Source organism: Rhinoraja longicauda, chromosome 11 (assembly GCF_053455715.1).
Source record: "Rhinoraja longicauda isolate Sanriku21f chromosome 11, sRhiLon1.1, whole genome shotgun sequence".
NCBI classification, from domain to species: domain Eukaryota; kingdom Metazoa; phylum Chordata; class Chondrichthyes; order Rajiformes; family Arhynchobatidae; genus Rhinoraja; species Rhinoraja longicauda.
Window position 1 is genome coordinate 39,471,550 of NC_135963.1, and position 21,513 is coordinate 39,493,062.

Genomic DNA, 21,513 nt, shown 5'->3' on the forward strand with positions numbered 1-21,513 from the left:
CATTAAGACCTGGCGGTCTTAAGGCTTATTTTGATGGATAAATCCCCAGAGCCTGATCAAATGTATCCTAAGACATTGTGGGAAGCCAGGAAAGAAATTGCAGGAGCACTAGCAGAGATATTTGCATCTTTAGCCACAGGTGAGGTACTGCAACACTGGAGGGTGGCTAATGTTTTACCTTTATTTAAGGAAGCCTGCAAGAACAAACCAGGTAACTACAGGCAAATGAGCCTAACATCAGTGCTGGGAAAGTTACTGAAAGGGATTCTGAGGGACAAGATGTACCAGCATTTGAAAAGGTAAGGACTGATTAGGGATAATCAAGGGAAAAAAAGAGGACTGGCTTTTTGCATGGGAAATCATGTCTCACATATTTGACTGAGTATTTTTGAAGAGGTAACCAAGCCTATTGATGAAGACAAGGCAGAAGAACTTTAGAAAAGCTTTTGACAAGGTCTCAGCATAGTAGGCTAATGTGGAAGGTTAATCAAGAGACGAGTGTTTTATTGTCATATGTCCCAGATAGAACAATGACACAACAGAATATGTAAACATAGTACACTGTAAACAATATAATAAACGAGAAAAAAGTTCAGTGTGTGTGTATATATACATACGTATATACATACGTATATATACATACCTATATGTATGTATATATATATATATATATATATATATATATATACACACATATATATATATATATATATATATATATATATATACACACACATAATAGTGCAATAATAATCTATGTAGTTCAGAGCTTTTGGAGGTTGTAGTGTTTAATAGCCTGATGGCTGTAGGAAAGAAGCTGTTCCTGAATCTGAACATTTGTCTTCAGGCTCCTGTACCTTTTTCCCGATGGCAGGGGTGAAATGAGTGTGTGCCAGGTTGGTGTAGGTCTCTGATGATGCTGGCTTCCCTTTGGAGGCAGCGACTGCTGTAAATCACGTGGGATCAAGTCAATTGCATACAAAATTAGCCTTGTGGGCGGGGTGTGGTACTGCGGTTTGTTTTCTGATTGGAGACATGTGACTAGTGGGGCGCCGCAGGATCAGTGCTGGGTCCACTGTTGTTTGGAACCATATTAACGATTTAGATGACAATATTCTTAACATGGTTATTTAGATTGTGGATGACCCCAAAATTGTTGATGCAGTCGACAGTGAAGAAGATTATCTATGTTTACCACAGTATCAGGATGAACTGAAAAGGAGACCCAGAAAATGGCAGATTAACTAGGAAAAGTGTCAGGTATTGCATTTTAGTGAATTAAACCAGGGCAGAACTTACACAGTAAATGGTTGGATCCTGGAGATTGTTGGGACCGAGGGGTGCAGGTACATTGTTCCTTAAAAATGGTGCCACTGGTATTCACAATGGTGAGGGTGGTATTTGGCATGCTTGTCTTTATCAGTCATAGCATAGGAGTTAGGACATCATGTTACAACTGTAAAATTCTTTGCTGAGAACACAACTGAAATATTGTGTCACCCAGGATACCTTTAAGCTGGAAAGGATTCAGATAAGATACATGAGGATGTTACCAGGACTGGAGCTTAAGTAATAAGGAGAGCGCTAGCATTTTTTTCTTGAAGAGTAAAAGATTGAGGGGTGATCTTATCAAGATATATAAAATCATGTAGGTTGAATAGCCATAATCTTTTTCCCGCAGGGTAGAGGTCTAAAATTAAAGGGCATAGATTTATGGTGAGAAGAGAAAGATTTAAAAGGAACCTAAGGGGCAAGTTTATTGATATAAGGAATATAAAATGAGTTGCAATGGGAAGCTGTATAGGTGGGTACTTTTACAATGTTTAAAGGACATTTGGACAGGTACATGGATAGGAAAGATTTAGAGGGATGTGGACAAATTGCAGGCAAATAGGATTAACTCAGATAGGCATCTTAGCCAGCATGAACATATTGTGTCAAAAACCCCATTTCCATACTACATAACTCTATTCATAATAATTGCTGAACCTACTTACCTCCTCCTGTGGTAGAACAATTTGTGTTAAACCATCAAAATCTCTCAGAATGATAAAGAGGTCCTGTCTGAATAAACACAAGAAATAGTTAATAACAGGAGGAAATAGAGCATTCAATTACAATACATCTTTCCTTCTACCACTAGGGTCTATCAATACTTTTCTCCGACAATAGATCTAGGAGCGGACCGGAATCTATTTCAATTTTACTTCCAATGTTGCACATTGACTGGCTGGTGTTAAAAAGCAAGCAGTGTTTGCACTCATCAACACTGTGATGGCATAGTGGTACAGCTTTTAGACTGCTGCCTCATGGCGCCAAAGACCTGGGATTCTGTCTGTGTAGAGTTTGCATGTTCTCCCTGCGACCATGTGGGTTTCCTCCCACATCCCAAAGATGTGCAGTTTTGTACGTTAAATGGCCTCTGTAAAATTGCCTCTAGTCTAGGGAGTGGATGGGAAAGTGCGATGACATAGTACTAGTATGAACGGGTGATCGATGGTCAGCCTGGATTCAGTGGGCCAAAGGTCCTGTTTCCATGCTGTATCTCTAAACTAAGCTGTAAACTACAGGAATAAAACTTATGGTGCTTACTCAAGTGGTATCTAGAGGTGTAAGAGACAGAGAGGAACACATTTTGAGTACATACCTTTGATACTGAACCCAGCCACAGAGTCTAACCTCCTGACCAATGTGAGCAGCACAAAGTTCTCCACAAGTATGAGTCCGAAGGACAAAGCTATTCAGGTCTATGAAGGAAGAAAACAGAAATTTCATGTAATCGCATGTATTGTAGAAAGAAAAACAAAGACTGTTTTCTCCACCCGAACAACATATGGATGCACAGAATGCTAACAGCTGTTGCAGACAGTGAGAAATCCACTTTGTTAGCTAGCGATGGCACAATGGCCCTGATATGATTTATGCTCATTCTTCCTTGGCATGCAGCTGATATTGAGCAGGCAATCATGCTGGAAAGATTCCAACGGCACAAAAGGAAAGCAAAAACAAGGAACAATTGACCTGTGAGCCTGTGACCTGGGAGGCGAGGTTTGACCTATGACCTGGGAGGAGAGGTTTGGGCCCAACGGGTCCACTTGGTCTCTATATATATATATATATATATATATAGGTTTTTTCTTGTGATTTTCTCTAATTATATATTTTGCTTTCAATCTCTCTCTCTCTCTCTTGTATGTATATCATGCCATCAGTCATGCACACACTTCTCAGCACATGGTTCTCCCAATCATGATCACTGTTATCTCACATACATTTCATTAGGGCCTACCCATACACATTCGCAATCAGTGACATCATACTTATTTCCAGAAATCCTAATATTGTGAATAAAATAACTATGAACACATGTCAAGATTTTTTTTCATTCTTTTCATCCTATATTAGTGTAACAAAATGTATGCATACATACCTACACTGATGCAGAAGTGCTAACTTTAGACATGAATAATGTATATTCATGTCTACATTGGTACCATAGTTTCGTATTGAATTAATTGAGGGGGTCGGTGCAATATAGTGTTAACCCTAACTTTTGTGAAAAATGAGTTACATGCATTAACACGATCCTTACCCATTACCCTATAACCTGTAAAAAATTGATATTTAAATTCAACCAATAAGTTGGTCAAATAACATAGGCACCTTGTTTTTTTTTGGTGATTTATGGATTTTTCAAATGTGAATATCGCATAACGACACATTTGTGGATTAGCAGTATATTGCACCAACCCCCTCAATTTTAAATCATTCAAAAATGAACTTCATAAACAAGGATAACACTTTTTATTTTTGTCATTCATGGTAAGATTTACATCGTTTTGTGTATCATTTCGAGATATACAGGGTTGCACTGTTTCGCATATCAACTAACCAATGAAAAGATCAGGTCCTGATTTATACCAGCTCTTCACCTCCCCCCCCCCCCACAAAAGTCTGTGAATAGTGGAGAACTCCCAGAAGATTGGCCAAGTGCTAACATTGTCCCCATCTATAAAAACGGAGATAGGATAAATCCTGTAAACTATCGCCCAGTTTCACTGACCTCCATACCATGCAAGATTCTCGAACATATAATCCACCGACATATCATGGACCATATTGACTTCCACAAGGTACTAACAAACCACCAACATGGCTTTAGATAGGGTCGATCATGTGAAACCCAACTGGCGGGACTCATCGATGATCTAGCCAGGTCACTCGATAACAAGGGTCAGATTGGCCTGATTATATTAGACTTCAGGAAGGCTTTTGATAAGGTTCCCCACAAGCGGCTCCTGTGCAAGCTCAACCATGTAGGGATGACGGCAACCTCTTAAAATGGATCGAGATTTTTTTGACAAGGAGACACCAACGAGTTCTCTTGGAGGGAGAGACGTCAGTTAAAACTCCTGTGACATCAGGTATGCCACAAGGGACTATCATGGGTCCATTGCTCTTCCTACTGTATATCAATGACATTCCAAATGCAGTTTCGTCCAGAGTTCGACTCTTTGCAGATGATGCCATAATTTATAGAGATTAAAACACCAGAAGACAACTTGTCCTTACAGAAGGATCTGGATGCTTTCCGTGAGTGGGAGAAAACCTGGCAGATGTCATTCAATACAACCAAATGTTATACCATGCATGTCTCACACAAGACTAAACCATTTTTATTGGAATACAACATGGGTAGCCATACGTTGCTTGCTGTCGACCATCAGCCATATCTAGGAGTCGAATTAAGCAAAGATTTAAGTTGGGCGACGCATATTAGTCAAATGTTTAACAAAGCAAATAGAATGCTCGGCCTAACTTAAAAGAGATTTCCACGCATGTAGTACATCCGTCAAAGAGAACGCCTGCAAGTCCTTGGTCAGGCCTAAATTGGAGTATTGTGGGGCTTTATGGGATCCTTTCAGCAACAAGATCACCCTGGAGAAAGTACAACGCCGAGCAGCTCGCTTTGTATGTAATGACTACAAGCGCAAATCAAGTGTGAATAATATGCTGACTTCTCTCGGATGGGATACCCTAGAGCTCTGCAGAATCAGGCTAAGACTTATTGCAATTTACAAGGAGATTCACAAAATCACGCCATCAAATCTTCCGTCATCCCAGAGCACCAACTGCCATGAAACGGGTCCCTGCATCATCAACTCGCTAAATTTCAATAAACTTTGCTACCAATATTCCCTTTACCCGAGAACGATAAGGGAATGGAATATGTTACCACCCAACACATGTGCCGCTCCCGATGTTCAGTCATTTAAAAAGGGGATTGAGCAACTAGATCTCCTCAACTTGGTCAAAAAGGCGCACTTCAAAATTTAATCACTACTCTACTCACTGCGCAAGATAACCACTTTTGAGGTGTTTGCGCAGTAATCAACCAGAACCATCACCTATCCTTTTTCTCCAGAGATGCTGCCTGACCCAGTGATTTACTCCACCACTGTGTTTATTTGAATTGGATTTATGCTTCTGTACCACGTCAGGCAGCATTGCTCATTTTAGTGGCTGTCATTGGCACTAATGAATTCACCAATTCAAAATTTTCTTGGCTCCAAGTATAAAGTTAAATGTCTTTTCAATTATATTGTGGATATGGTAGAGTTCTATTGTTTGCAAATGACTAATCTCTGCTTGCATGACTTTTTAAAATAAAACAAAAAGAGATACAGCTCGTGGAGGTGAAATTAAAATTAATAGGGAAAGCAAACAACAGGACATTATATATGATCAATTGGCCTGATACAGAGTGGATCTCGAGTGCAAATATTCAATCATTAACATCCAAAATTTAAAGATCACGAAGCAGTAATTCTTCAAGTAATAGTTATAAATGTCAACTCATCCAAGAAATTGAACAAAAATAATTGTTTGTAAACATTTTATATACGAAGGAATCGCAGAGTTGTGAACACTGCCCAGTCCAGCACACGGAGTCTGCTTACTAAGATATTTACCCATTACCGACTACAGTTTTTAGGGTCGAGTGCTCTATCTTGCTCGTCTAGTATCTTTGGGCAGCATCTCTGGAGAGAAGGAATGGGTGACATTTCGGGTCGAGACCCTTCTTTCTCACCATTAATTTGGGCCGATGCATAAATAAACTCGGGGCATCAGGGTAACGACAAGGGCCTCACCTGCGCTAAGTTTGGGCCGGCTCCGGGCGGCCTGGACCTCCCTGGTTGAGGCGGCCCTCAGGCTGGCGGGGCAACCCGAGGCACAGCCGACTGCCATCTTTGCCGCCGCCCAAACCAGGCGACCAGCGCGACGGTACATCCTCGGGCTCGCTACAGAGACTCGGACAACGGGCCTTCTGCCCCGAACCTCTCTCCCCACTTTGACGACAGGCACCGCCAATCGAACCCATCGGCTCCTCTTTCCGCTGCGATTATTCCGGTCTGTTGTCAAGCCGCGCGGTGCAGGACGGGAAGCTGGTTTGAACCGAGCGGGAAGCGGCGGAGGCCCAGGGAGTAAGTCCCGGCCCCAGTCCAGGGAGTGAGTCCCGGCTCAGCGGCGGAGGCCCGGTCCAGGGGGTCCCGGCTCAGCGGCGGAGGCCCAGTCCAGGGGGTCCCGGCTCAGCGGCGGAGGCCCAGTCCAGGGGGTCCCGGCTCAGCGGCGGAGGCCCAGTCCAGGGAGTGAGTCCCGGCTCAGCGGCGGAGGCTCAGTCCAGAGGGTCCCGGCTCAGCAGCAGCCGCCTCATTCCGATCCACCTCTTTCTCACGCCGAGCTGCTTCGCTGGATGGCTGTTTTCTGAACGAAGAGTTTAATCGGCGACAGGCCCGGGAGAGCTCTGTCTCCATCCCGGGCCACATTAAGGTGAGGAAACGAGTTCAATTGATACGGTAGTAGTGAAGCCGAAAACAACAAGCCTCCCTCGCATTGTCGGTGTGGGGTAATGCGGGTGTAGAACTCAGTAAGTAACATGTCCTCAGTAGAAAACTACTACTCAGGGTAACATACCCTCATTTGAAACCTTCATAAAGGCATTAAGCAGATATCTCCTGTAACTAACACATTGTTAAAGGCATAATTCAAAATAGGCCCCATGTTCATTTCATTTGCCTGTGTTTAGCCTCTATTGTTCCAAGTATATCTTATCCACGAAGCTGTACAACAGGAAGGATTGGAACTGTTTGTTTTTGTTAATATTTATGCATTTCCTTTGAGATTTATGGTTATATTGCAAAATGATTTGGAACCAAAAAAGTACTGGAAATAATCTGCGGGTCATTTATCCATTTGTGGCAAGAAAAAAATGTATTGCGTTGAAGACCCTTTGTCTCACCTGCTGAGTATTTCCAGCTCTTTTTATTTCATTTTAGACTTCCACCACCTAGTCTTTTTTTCTTTTGATGAATAAAATTACACTTCGCATGATACTTTCTATCCACTTTCTGAATAGACATTATGGATGTTGCATAATAATCCTCCGAAATTTCCGCCACCTCCAATGGGATCCCAGCACTAGACACATTTTCCCATCTCCACCCCTTTTCGCCTTCCGCAGAGACCGTTCGCTCTGCAACTCCCTGGTTAATTCATCCCTTCCCACCCAAACCTCCTCCCCATGTACCTTCCCCTGTAACTGCAGAAGATGCAACACCTATCGCTATGCCTCCTCCCTCGACTCTGTCCAGGGACCCTGACAGTCCTTTCAGGTTAGGCTGAGGTTCACTTGCATCTCCTCCAACCTCGTCTATTGTAACCGTTGTTCAAGATGTGGTCTCTTATGCATCGGCGAAACCAAATGCAGACTGGGCGATCGTTTCATGGAACACCTTCGCTCAGCCCGCCTGAACCCACCTGATCTCCTGATTGCTGGACACTTTAATTCTCCTTCCCATTCCTACACAGACCTTTCTGGCCTAGGTCTCCTCCATTGTCAGAGTGAGGCTAAACTGGAGGAACAGCATCTCATAATTCGCTTGGGCAGCTTACAGCCCAGTGGTATGAATATTGATTTCTCTCACTTCAGGTAGCCCTGGCATTCCCTCTCTCTATCTCTCCCCCACCCAAGTCGCACTCGCTTCTCATTTTCACTCTACTGACAGCTAACAATTTCCTGTTTCCTTTATTATCGTAACTTTTTTGCATATCTTTCATTCGTTGTTCTTTATCTCTCCACATCACCGTCTATAATCTCTTCCCGTATCCCTAACCAGTCTGAAGGGTCTTGACCCGAAACGTCACCCATTCCTTCTCTCCAGAGATGCTGCCTGTCCCGCTGAGTTACTCTAGCCTTTTGTGTCTATCTTAGACATTATGGATATTCTTTTTTTGTAAAAAAAAGTCACACTTCTGATTACACTATTAAGAATAATTTAAACTAATTGACAAAGAAAACATTGCGATGGATTTGAGGAAAACCGAGTTAAGATAGATGTAATTGTACTTTATGTTTGAATTTATTCATTACTTCAAATACTTAACTCGTATTAATGTTTATTTTGCTCTATTCCAGATTTGACATGGAACACCTGACACCTTTTTGCAAAGCTGGACAGAGGACAGTGCGGAAGCTTACATCAGCTCGCAAGACTCCCGCCAGACGGAAAATTTCGAGAGCAGACTGGCCAGTAGTCAGTAAAATAACCTTGATTTTTCACAACAAATAGGATTTTGTTTGCCTTCCCAAAATGCATCAACCAGCACTCATCTGAATTGAACACCATGTGTCAATGCTTGGCCCACTTACCTAGCCAATCGGTCCTGCTGTTTCGACAGCCCCTTTCACTATCTGATATCTCCTATTTAAGTGTCAGCTGCTGACATGCTTACCATGCCATGTACATGCTCATTCAAATCATTTAAATAAATGACTAACAAAAATGAGCCCAGCAGAGATCCTGTCCCTCAGAATCTCTGGTTTTAAGACTATGGAAGGAACCTCACAAGCTGTCATGATAGGAGTAGAATTAGGCCATTTGGCCCATCGTCTAGACCATTCAATCATGGCTGATCTATCTCTCCCTCCTATCCCCATTCTCCTGCCTTCTTTCCATAACCTCTCACACCTGTACTAATCAAGAATAAGTCTATCTCTGCCTTAAAAATATCCACTGACTTGGCCTCCACAGCCTTTTGTGGTAAAGAATTCCACAGATTCACCACCCTCTGATTAAAGAAAATTCTCCTCATCTTCCTAAAAGAATGCCCTTTAATTCTGAGGCTATGACCCCTAGTCCTAGACTCCCACTGGTGGAAATATCCTCCCCACATCCACTCTATCCAAGCCTTTCATGATACTGTATGTTTCAATGAGGTCCCCCCTCCCCATATTCTTCTAAACCACCGAGTACAGGCCCAGTGCTGACAAATGCTCATCATAGGTTAACCTACTCAATCCTGGGATCATTCTTGTAAACCTCCTCTGGACCCTCTCCAGAACCAGCACATCCTTCCTCAGATATGGTGTCCTGATGTAATCCTGCTTTTTCTCTTCCTCCACTTCCCCTCTTCCCCCCCCCCCCCCATACCCAATGTACCTCATTGCAGACCTTGCACTTTTTTTAAAAATCTGAGCCTTCTCCATGGCAATAACTCTATATTCTGGCCCTTCTTTTCTCTGCACTGCCTGTTCCATACAGTTTGATCATGTATGTAATCATTCTTTGCTTATCTCAGTCCACATGACAATAATAAACCAATAATATTATTCATTAACTGCCCACCTCTGACATCAGGCTTACTGGCCTGTAGATCTCTGGTTTATCCTTGCTACTTATTGTTGTACAACATTAATCATCCTCCAGTCTTCTGGAAGTTCATTTGTGTCTGAAGATGAAGCAAAAATATTTGCAACGATTTCTGAAATTTCTGCTCTAGCTTCCCATAAGGTCTGTGGATAAGTTTGGTTATGCCCTGGGGATGTATCCTCCTTTAAGATTTGCAATACCTCCTCTTTGGTAATTTATATATGGTCTAAGTTATCGCAACTAGTACGGCTCAATTCCTTGGCATCCATGAACTTTATCCATTTGTTTGTGTTGAAACAGTGCTTTCCTGATCTCCCAATAGAGCATTATTCCTTAAATGACTCCATCACTGCCTGTTAAACCTTATTTACTAACTTTCACATCTTCACCTATGGAACTGAAATGTCAATAGTTTGGTTAATTGCCTGGTGCAGTTGCAGTATTTCCGTTGTTTGTGTGGCTAAGATTTCACAACTGTTCCCTCAATGTTTTCACAGGAAAATCCAGAGCAGATTGCATTGTTGTTACAGAAACAGTGGCGTCTATATCATTTAACACCAATGTATCGATTCTCTTACACCATGCTGAAGAAATACTCAAATGAGTTGTCTGTATTCATCGCTTGTGAGAAGAAAAAGGGAATAGCTGTTGAAGTGGGAATTGAGGTTGCCAGCAAAGCTAAATTCTCCATGCTTGCAGGTCTCCGAGCTACTGAAAGTGATCCAGAGGCAATCTTCATCCAGGTTAGATTTGTAAACCAATTTCCAACAACAAGCCAATTATTGGGACTTAGGCTAACAAACTTGCTCTTTTGATTAGATATCATCTAAAATTTGGCTGTCTCAAGCTTTCACTATTTCCCGTGATTTAAAAAAACCCAGCATAGTTTGACTGACAATCATCAATTTTTTCAATAATTGTCAAAGCTACAAGGGCAGTTCATTTTTTGACTTACTGTATATCTTGCACCTGTTTTGATGGATTCATAAAATTATTGACATAGTAAGGGATGTGTAAATAAGGGATCTCATGAGGGATGTGTAAATAATTATAACATCATTTTTGATTGTCTGATTAACTAGATGGTCAGCTGCTACTTCGAGATAAGTCAGCCATGGACCTGCAACAGGTCTGGGACCTGCTATCCCACTCTGCCACTGGGCTAATTACTGAGCCCGATTTGTTCTGAAACCCAGAATCCGCTTTTTGATTTTTTTTTTCCCTTGCCAGCAAGGAGGCCTGGTGTCATTCAATAGTGTGATGATGCCCATTCAAATCTATGGCCCATCAGAATCGCCATACATTTGAATAGGAATTCCTCGGCTGGAGATTAAAAGTGACTTTAATTTTGAAAGTCACTTACCACTTTTGCTGCACATCCTTCAGTGACTCACTGATTGGATATTCATTCTTGGAAGAGCCATATTTCAGTCCTTCCCTTAGCTAGGTTCAGTTAGGTACAATTATCGGCTTCTGTATCCCTGATGGCAAAGTTCTACAGTGCTATTCATTGACTCTCTACAGGTGGCTGAAATTACAGAAAGTATTGTGTAGTTTTGTGTATTTTAAGGTAGCTACTTACCCAATTATGTTAAAACTGGGTCTTGCAGAAAATTATCCTAGCATCTTTAGTAGGTGGAAGGACAAGGGAAATGCAGTAATATCTGAACCCACGAATAAGTGTTCTGTTTTTCTGCTTCCTGACAGATAACATCAAAGACTCCGGTCCAACAAGCAGCTGATGAGAAGGTGGTGTGGTCTGGCTGGTTATGCTGTGTTGATGGAGATTTGGGCTTCTTGGAATCTCTCCCAGTGGAATTCACCTGTTTGCCCTTGCTTTTTGCCAATGGCCCTGAAACAGTAACAGCTATTGTTGGGGAATGGTTGCAGAAAACATTTGACTGTTACATCAGTGCTTTTCCCATCAGTTCTGAGAACCTGACATGGATGGCTGCCATGTGGGCCAATTGTCTTTCTGACTGCATCCACCGTGTAATGGAACTAGAATGGTCTGTGCCCCCTGTGCAATTGACCATCTCACTGAGTATTCACCCAGAGGACGTAAAGGCACTGTGGGACAGCATCCATGGAGATGAGGATGAAATTGCCATCGATGAGGTGGAGTTATTCATGAGCAGCCTTCATTCACATTTCTACAGACATTTTGGGGTGCGCCTTGCAGCTACACGTTTGGTAAAGGTGACCACAGCTGTAGCATCTGCTCATTGTGATGGGAAATTAAAGGTGAGAAATGGGTAACACTGATTTTAAAATGTAACTTACACTGTTGGTTACGTTAAAGAGAATCACTTTGTGCATTTTGCCCAATCCTGTCTTTTTTTTTTTTTTAATTTAAATTTCAGATACAGCGCGGAAACAGGCCTTTTCGGCCCACCAAGTCCGCGCCGCCCAGCGATCCCCGCACACTAACACTATCCTACACACACTAGGGACAATTTTTACATTTACCCAGTCAATTAACCTACATGTCTTTGGAGTGTGGGAGGAAACCGAAGATCTCGGAGAAAACCCACGCAGGTCACAGGGAGAACGTACAAACTCCTTACAGTACAACACCCGTAGTCAGGATCGAACCTGAGTCTCCGGCGCTGCATTCGCTGTAAAGCAGCAACTCTACCACTGCGCTACCGTGCCGTCTAGTTTTTAGTACAGATAATTTTCTGTTTTTATTTATCTCTCCAATGACAAACTGCCATTGATTCTGAATCCTTGAGCTATCTCAGACTTCTAACGTTAGCAGACACAGCAGACTTTCTCAAATATTTTTTTTTTTGCCGACGAACTCTGGTCCAATTAAGCAAGTTTCCACTGTGTGTGGGGGTGGAAAATTAATTTAATTAGTGTCACTAGCAATCTAATATTCTTAATTTGAAGGTTAGTGCGGGAATGTGAGAATTTTTATTTGGATGCTGAATTTACATCAGATCATGAAAGTCATTCCACTTTCAATATTACAAAGCTCCAGGAAGTAAAACAAATTCCTGAAACTCTATTCTGGATGAAAATGGTTCAGAGCCATAATCTGATCCTTTGAAAAATGTTGTTCCCTGATTACTAAAATGCGAACAGACCAAGGATTTTTATATCCACTGCTTTTTATTTCTTCCCCACCTCCCAAAAAATTACATTACATTTCTGAATGTAGTATGTGCTGACTGGAGATTGTATAACTATTTTGTGATTATTGGTTTCTGCACCGAGTAGAACCTCAGCGCTGCAGTTGCTTTTAATGTTGCTACAAGTGCAGAATATAAACACTGCACAAACACTGAATTCTAGATGTGTATGAATTAGCTGTTTTTGCTGTCTGTGGCTTTAAATATTTCACGTTTCATTTGAAAGTATAAAAATTTACTTGAGCTATTTATTGAACAGTTTTCAGCTCACAACAGATTTTATTTTGGGTGCTCTATCAAGATCAATATTAATTTTATTCTTAATGAGGCGTGTTTGTTTTTCTGCCAAGGTGGAAGTACATGGCTTCAATGGCAATGTTGAAAACTGTAAAAACAAAGTCGAATTATCAAACACTTGTACCCTTTCCTTCAGACTTTACATAATAACTTTCAACTGGGATACATCATGATTAATATTCTTGGATAAATTGTCTATCGTCAGAATCTCTGTGCCACTGGAAACAAGTAGAATCTGAGTACCATCTCTCGTCATAGTCATATAGCTTCGGCCCAATTTCCTCAGCACAATTACCTCTTCTGGCAGCTCGTTTCATATGCCCAGGTTCCTATTAAATCTTTCCCCCCTTGTAAACCTATGGTTCTTGATTGCCTTTTCTGGGCAAGACTGCACTTACCTGATCCATTCCACGCCACATTTTGTATGCCTCTTATAAGTTCACCCCTCATCTTCCTGCGCTCCAAAGAATAGAATCCTAGCCTGCTCAACTTCTCCCTTTAGCTCAGGCCCGAGTCTTGGCAACATCTGTTTTGACAGCAACAGCACGCTATCAATTGCAAACAATTAACAACTTTCATTGGGGGGAAAAATTTTAGACTTTCATGAAATGTATACAGTGAGATATATTCCCTTTTGAAATTTCTTTCCCAAGACTAACCTTACAGTACCAACTTCAGTTTTTGTCTGCATTAACACACAAACTTAAAGTTGATTGCACTACTTTCTCTGTTAATGCAATTCCATTTTAAAACATCTTGTGTGGATCCAAAGTAAACTTGCTTTTTCTGAAACCTCTCTTGCATTTGAGATGCAGTGGATTTTGGGACAGTGATGAGCAGTGTTTTTCTTGCAGAGAAAATGCTTTTGAACAGCAATAGCAGGCTGTCATTAAAAAAAGTTGATTACACACATTAGAAGAGTAACATTCTCCTGGTATATGCCCATAAAGCAATTCCATAAGCATTTCGTGTCTATCCTTAAGCAGAATCTGATTGGACAAAATCCACACCTTGGAAAAAAATTGGAAGCAATTTTAACAGTGTGGATCTTCGGTAAAAGATGCTAATGGAATGAGAAACAGAACATCTGGGGAGACGGTCAGAACCTTTTTCCCCAGGATGGAAATGTCAAAGACCAGAAGACATGGCTTTAAGGTTGGAGGGGGGAAATTTAAAGGAGAAGATGCGTGGAGCAAGTATTTTTTTTTCTCCAAGAGTGGTGATGCATGGAACACATAAGTAGGATTGGACATGGAAGCAGATATAATAGTGATATTTAAGAGGCTCTTAGATAGGCATATGGATGTGCAGGGAATGAATCATGCATAAGCAGAGAATTGTTTCACTTGGCATCTTGTTTGGCACAGACATTGTGGGCCAAAGGGCCTGCTCTTATGTTGTACTGTTCTATGAGGTGCATTAGGAATAAGCACTACCCAAAAATGGGAGCAGTTATATCATTTCAGATCAAAATAACCATCTGGAAGACGTGCCTAATTGAGTGCTCAGCACAAGTGTAGGGGCCAAGCATTGGGGAGAGTGGAGAGGAACATATAAATGCTTAACTAAAAGATGTGCATTGTGCTTGTGGATTGACTTGTTTCCTTACCCTTAATAAAACTTCATACAGTTTTATTGTTGAAGGACCTGAATGTGGCATCACAATACTAATTAGAATGAAAATGCAAAATTAACAAATCATGATGGGGCAGTTTGACGTTTGCAAACCTTGGAAATAAGCAATGAAAGTGCTCTTAATTTATGTAATGAGAATATTTTCTGTACTGATTGTGAATCTGTGGAATTCTCTGCCTCAGAAGGCAGTGGAGGCCAATTCTCTGAATGCATTCAAGAGAGAGCTAGATAGAGCTCTTAAGGATAGCAGAGTCAGGGGGTATGGGGAAAAGGCAGGAACGGGGTACTGATTGACAATTATCAGCCATGATCACGTTGAATGGCGGTGCTGGCTCAAAGGGCCGAATGGCCTCCTCCTGCACCTATTGTCTATTTTCTGTACTGAAAATCTCTCCATCTCTTACAGCTGTTCAGCACCAAGCATATAGACCACGTGTTGCCATTCCTAACTGAGCTGGCTTTTCATCAGATACAGTACCGACCTAGTCTTTGCACTAGTATGGATTAAATGTGACTGGATCAAAAACTAGTTCTTCAGAGCCACAAGAGAAGAACAATGTTTTTCATCTTCTGGAAATGACCGGTTACTGGGCCGAATCAAGACAGATCTGACAGGAAGGAGAAGATGACTACAGGGCGATTAATATTTGACTTGAGTGCTCCCTCTATTATCCAATGCAGTATCTTTCTCCAATAAATTTGCTATTCTTTAAATCCTTGTGCAGCATACAAACTGTAGAGCAGTCAGCCTGACCATTTTTAATGGAGGGACCATATCCCATTTTAAAATTAGTGTTGCACAAAACCTTATTAAAATTTGCTTTCACACCTTATTGCTTGCACAAATGTTATCCATTGAGTGAATTCTAAATTTATTTTCTGTGTGTAACTTCTTAAGCAGCATAAAATGTAAAATTAAATGTTCTAATTTTAATGATGACTAACCCCATTAAGTTTCATAAACATTGTGGAACTACATCTCTCCTCTGTATTCTCATTATTTACTGTACAAATCTGCTGAAGCTGTTAGTTCACTTTTTAATAAAGTTGTAGTATCTTAGTCATTTTTTATCCTTCACTCTAAAGAAAACAATTGCAGTAAGCAACCTGAATTCCCTAGCCCAGCTGTATAACTTGAATATCATTTCTAACCAGTTCCTTCAATAATCCTACTACACCAATACTCAGTCAAAGTACAACTTTGACTAAGTCCAGTTCAACTGTGCAAAATGGTGATAGTTCATGCTATTTACTACCTTCCCATATCATGATCATTTAGAATAAGGTGAATTTTGTGATATAAGAATTATAAGCTTAGAGTGAGTGGCTATCCTTGTCTTGTGTAACAATTGTGCCTCTAATCTAACTATAGGAAATGAAAAGATGTATTAAGGAAAGAAAGATTACATAGGTCCATACAATTATTGTACCAAAACATTTACAGTTTATTTGTGGAAAGTGCACATAACATCTCATAACTGCTTACAAAAGTCATAAAATAGCACTGATGAAAGTAATTAGCACCTGCAGGTGATGTAATTGCCAACTTACTGAAATCTAATGCCCCAGACTCATTTGGAACTTGAGGAAATTGGCAAAAGGTGAACAATTGACAATGACTTTGCTTAAGTCTACACAGTGCTATTTTAAATGAAATACATGGTAGAAGTAGTTTTTTTTTTTCCTTAACTTGGGTTTAAAAGAAAAAAACAAAACATGAAATCAGCTATGAACAAGTACTTATTCTGGTATCACTTGCAGCAAAAAACAACTTAAGTAAAATAATTTATTAAATCATGACATACCCCTTCAACCACATTCTAAACATTTGAGCTGTACAATATTTTCCAGTGGTTCAGATCTACAATTTTATGCTGCCCGTTGTAACAAAGTACCACAAGTACTGTAATCTACTCACTTGGATAACCAAGCATAAACCCAAGTTTTGGAAGTAGTTTTAAGTGGTAGGCAGAGAAAGATAAAATATTGCAGCTTTAAAATCAAATCCGACCTGAAGAAATTACCGAGTTCGCTAAATAGAAGGGAGTGCTTTAAAAGAGAACTGTATGAAAGCTTAATGAATTTTTTTTAAACAAGGAAGAGAGGGTGTTAACATTAGCAAATGTAGCAATCTGATTTAAAGCCTCTCAACATAATAGCTCTTGAAGCAGCTAAGAATAATTATTGATAAATACAGATTTGAGCACCATACATCAACCATTCAAGCCCAACTGCAGGCATGCATAATCTAGGATTGGCTGCTGTAGCGAGAAATGTATGTGCTATGCAAAAACCTCAAACTGCATAAATGATATAGAACAGCTGCAATGAAAATAAATAGGATTTGCGATTGCAGCATCCTACTTATAAATAAACTGGTAGTGTACTTTTGATCTTAAGTTTTAAACCTGCTGACTGCAATGTGATAAGAGATTACGGTAGTTTGGATAATTTATACGTGGTGGACATGTACTGTAATTCCGGAGCTTCATTGCCAAATTACCTTTACCATCCACTATGCATTAGGTTACTTTTGTTTTTAAAGAGCTATGTCATTAAAATGTATTGAATGGACCATCTTTAAGGCTGCCTTGAATTAGTGTTTCTTTTTTTTTTGTGTTTATATCTTTAGTTCCGTCTGATAGTTAAAATAACATTTTCTGTCACAAGATACAAAGATCATCAGTATAAGTAGTAGAGATTTTCCCTCAGTATTCTAGCAAACATCTTCCAACCAACAATCCCAATACAGATTTTGGTCACTATCAAATTGCTGTTTATCTGGACTTTGCAGTGCCAAAGCAGCCTTTTGTGTTTCCTGCATGACAATGGGGATTACATCCACAAAAAAAATCACTTTGGAGCATCTCAAGATTGTGAAAAGTACTAGATGCCTTTTCTTTCTGCAGATATAATACAAAATGCAGTATTAATGAACTAGCAAATTTGGTGGTGCAACTAGTAAAACCACTACCAAAATCCAATGACGTGGGTTTGATTCTGACCTGTGCTAATGTCAACATGTGCAGTTTGCACATATGCTCTTGACTGCTGGGGCTACCCCCAGGTGCTTTAATTTTCTCCGATAACCCAATGATCTGCAGATTGTTTGATCATTGGCTGGCATAAATTGCCCCTATTGTGTAGGTGCATTATAGAACCCGAGGGTGGTAATGGGAATGCAGGAAGAATAAAATATGATTAGTGGTCAATTACTGCTAATATTTGCTTGAGGTTTGTATGGACTTAGAGGCCAAAGAGTATTTTTATATGCTTTACGGCTCTATGAAATTAGGTCTACAGGGGATCTGTTGGGAGAAAAATGTGAAATAAGAAGAAAGGCTTGTTTGCAGTTACAATGAGTGGGTCAACTTTAAGGCAGATATTTACCCAAGGAGGATACTGGAGGATGACATTTCTTTCACAAAAATCACTGAAAACACTCCTGGTATCTGACCAAATGTTGAAAACCATTTGAAAGCATCAATTAAGAAGGTGGATATAAAATTGCAATCATCTAAACAAAGGCTTCCACTGATATTTGCACAATTTATCAAAGTGTTCTAAAAATGATTTATTCAAATGTACAGTAGTGAAACCAATAAATAATTATGGGATTTTCAACAAATAAGAAAAATAAATGCTATAGGGCTTTTAAAACAAAATACTTAGGAATCATTTTTTGGAATTTAATTCAATCACATAAATGAAATGGTATTGAGTGAAAAATACTGTACACCCAAAAGCTTGTTTTGGTCATGGCAACTTAATACAAACTGCAGCCCGTGACATTAGATTTTTAGGATAAGTAATGGAAAACTTACAGCATTACATCTTTGCAAATAGGTGTTGAGTAAAACTGCATATCTAATCCATCAATCATCTTTATGTAAACTGTTCAGTGACATGCTGCTCAACAACTATTATTGAGAGAGAAAAGAAATCAAACTGCTGCTCAGCCCGTAATGGAGGTTGCCATTTTAGCATTGGTTATTTAACAGTTACCATCCTTGATGTGATCAATTGTGTGAAGCATGTTTTTCCAAATGTAAAAACTATGTTAATATTTTAATAGGTGCAGAGATATTGTGCTCTTCCTGAATGCAACAAGAGAAAAAGTAAACATCTTAATCAGATCTGATTTGAAAAGCCAAACAGCTGGATAATATGAGGTTTCATTTAATTTCTCTCTCCCCCATTTCCATATTCCAATAACACAAAAACGGTAGACTGGGGAAATTCTCCATCAATATTTAACATTTTGCAAGTCAATATTTTAGAACATCTTAAGCTTTCTTCGAACATACATAGTGCTATAAGCCTAAAAAATACATCAATGCCCTGCTTAATATCAATAATGTTACTTTTCTGTGAAGAAAAATATAATTGACAAGATCAATTCAATGAATTAGGATTAAATGTTTGACCTACTTTCCTTCTTTTAATGATCTTCACTTAAAAGCACACCCGAACATTTATTTGATACACCTGGTGATTGAGCTGTGTAGCCTCTAAAAAGAGACTATTCAGCGCAAGGCGCATCGCACTGGTATCACCCACTTCAGTCACAAAACAATGATTTTTTTTTTGACCACTAAATATTCACCCAAAGCTATGACAATGCTCCACATAAAACAATATGCAAAATAAACTTAATGTCCACTGGTAGCAAGGTGGTTGTGGGCAACTATTTCATTTCAATTACAAGTAAAACTGAGAGGAATTCTGGTAACAGAAAATACTGCTTTAAGATAAACCTTTCTACAGTACATCGCACATCTTTTCCAAACATTTTTGTCTTCCAGAAGGAACAGCCACGCATCTTATTTAGTCATGACAACATTATACTCAAGAAATGTGAAGTGCACTATCACGCTATGCACTTGGAATTACAGGGGGGGGGGAAAAATCACTTCACTCTCATGACCACAATGCCCTTTAAGATTCCAGTTTTGCAATATTTCAGGGAGTTCAGGACTATTAATCCTGCATGTATCCTGAATAAAATACTATTATCACTGTGCCAAACACAAAAATTATTTAACATCAGAGAGAAGTAGCAATGGGTAGTTTTAGTATTAAGGTCTCCATCAGGGGGAATCGAGTTTGCATTTGCCCCAACTTAACATTCACCATAAATATTTTCTTTCTTAAGAGTACGTGGAATTGTTCAGTCTGAAAGAAACTAGATTAGTTCCATATTTTGATAGTCATCTCCGAAAGATGTAAACCAACGCCTGCTTTCTTTTCAAATTCCTTGAAAGATGACGATTAAAAAGTCAATTTCATCACTACCATTCAAGTTGCAATTGTGCAACTTTTATATTCTGCCTATTTTTGAGGTGTTCTGAATGAGAAAGCTTCCGCACACACAATACTTGTATAGGCATCAATCTGCAATATCATTGGAACTGTTCATTGGACCAACATAAAAGTCTTTTTTTTCCCGTTGATCACATATTGCAGGGAGCTCTGAATATCTCCTACTTTGATTGATCAGCAGCCAGATTCTACTGAACCGAATACCAGAATGAAAGTGTACTCTCCTAAACAATTGCAGCATCCAATAGCAGCAGGGATATCAATCTTTACTGCTCTACCATATGTGGGATTCGCAGTGTGTCATTTTGATAACACCCACTCCACCGCCCAGTCTGCGATAGTTCATCCCTCCATATAACCTGTTTGAAGGGTTAGAGTTTGTTGGAAGGAGGGGAAATGATAGATGGGAATAAGGAAAAAAATAAACAAAAAAATTAATAACATATAACTTCTGCAAGTTTTAACAAATGAAAATTAACTTGCTTAACAGAACTATATCAGGATTTGGGCGTACAATTGTTTCGCAAATGGCACTGTAATCTGGATTAGCACTGTTACAAACCACAGATGAACTGATGCTCTATGTGGAAAAAAATGGGCATATCTGGTTTGGTCACTAGATTAAAGAAAGAATAATCAATTAAGCCATGCTGACACAAATAAAATTTCTACATTCAATGCTGAAATTATACTTCACTACAATTCAAAACTTTTGTATGTCACATAGAGTAATGTAGACTTATACATAGAAAATACTTAGAAAATAGGTGCAGGAGTAGACCATTCGGCCCTTTGAGCCAGCACCGCCATTCAATGTGATCATGGCTGATCATCCACAATCAGTACCCCGTTCCTGTCTTCTCCCCATATCCCTTAATTCCTTTAGTTCCAAGAGCTCTATCTAACTCTCTTTTGAATGCATCCAGTGAATCGGCCCCCACTGCCTTCTGAGCCAGAGAATTCCACAAATTCACAACTCTCTGGGTGAAAAAGTTTTTCCTGATCTCAGTTCTAAATGGCCTACCCCTTATTCTTAAACTGTGGCCCCTGGTTCTGGACAACCCCAACATTGGGAACATATTTCCTGCATCTAGCTTGTCCAATCCCTTAATAATTTCATCTCTGGATCAGCTGAGCACTGACAATAATTGAATTAGTGGGGAAGGGACAAGGTGGGGGTGGGAGGACAATAAGTATTAAAATAAAATTAACAATATCCTTGGACTGTAAAGGAAAAGTAAAAAAGAAACGTGACATGTTAGATGAAGACACAAGTAGTATAGTTGCCTTGTCTCTTCCTGCCATCAATTTTTACTCAAAATGAACATATTGTGTTTGGCACCAAAGGCTCTGCCATCTGCTGGCATTCAGGTGCATTAAATTGTCACATGAAGAACTCTAATTTCCCTTTT

The 21,513-nt window shown here is 39.9% G+C and overlaps 3 protein-coding genes across 7 annotated transcripts in view; 1 reads left to right on the forward strand and 2 right to left on the reverse strand.

The window, feature by feature from the left end:
• The window catches only part of dars2 (aspartyl-tRNA synthetase 2, mitochondrial), a 28,496-nt gene extending 21,991 nt beyond the window's left edge, over window positions 1–6,505 (reverse strand). Inside the window, exons 1-3 of one of the 4 annotated variants that reach the window (XR_013547793.1) lie at window positions 6,153–6,505; window positions 2,648–2,747; window positions 1,998–2,064 (exon numbers count right to left, since the gene is read on the reverse strand). Coding sequence is in view for 3 of the 4 variants with exons in the window: in XM_078407430.1 (XP_078263556.1) it covers window positions 1,998–2,064; window positions 2,648–2,747; window positions 6,153–6,291 (306 nt within the window). In the remaining variant the exon portion in view is untranslated. The remainder of the gene's footprint in view (window positions 1–1,997; window positions 2,065–2,647; window positions 2,748–6,152) is intronic. The other 3 variants (XM_078407430.1, XM_078407428.1, XM_078407429.1) reach the window with 3 other exon arrangements.
• Window positions 6,443–17,350, forward strand: cenpl (centromere protein L). The gene is made up of 5 exons (XM_078407434.1): window positions 6,443–6,831; window positions 8,477–8,594; window positions 10,208–10,453; window positions 11,418–11,954; window positions 15,186–17,350. The coding sequence occupies exons 2-5, from the start codon at window positions 8,484–8,486 to the stop codon at window positions 15,285–15,287; spliced, it is 996 nt and encodes a 331-aa protein (XP_078263560.1). The 5' UTR covers window positions 6,443–6,831; window positions 8,477–8,483; the 3' UTR covers window positions 15,288–17,350.
• klhl20 (kelch-like family member 20) overlaps window positions 16,211–21,513 on the reverse strand; it is a 44,774-nt gene continuing 39,471 nt past the window's right edge. For both annotated transcript variants that reach the window (XM_078407433.1, XM_078407431.1), the window contains one exon: window positions 16,211–20,460. In XM_078407433.1, coding sequence (XP_078263559.1) covers window positions 20,376–20,460 — 85 coding nt within the window. In that variant the 3' untranslated portion in view covers window positions 16,211–20,375. The remainder of the gene's footprint in view (window positions 20,461–21,513) is intronic.

What these genes read in the sequence shown, in the direction of transcription:
- cenpl (XM_078407434.1), top strand. Translation starts at nt 8,484, where the DNA reads ATGGAACACCTGACACCTTTTTGCAAAGCTGGACAGAGGACAGTGCGG. An exon ending in CGAGAGCAGACTGGCCAGTA is followed by an intron (nt 8,595 to 10,207) that starts GTCAGTAAAATA and finishes ATGTTTTCACAG; the next exon opens with GAAAATCCAGAGCAGATTGC. An exon ending in CAGAGGCAATCTTCATCCAG is followed by an intron (nt 10,454 to 11,417) that starts GTTAGATTTGTA and finishes GCTTCCTGACAG; the next exon opens with ATAACATCAAAGACTCCGGT.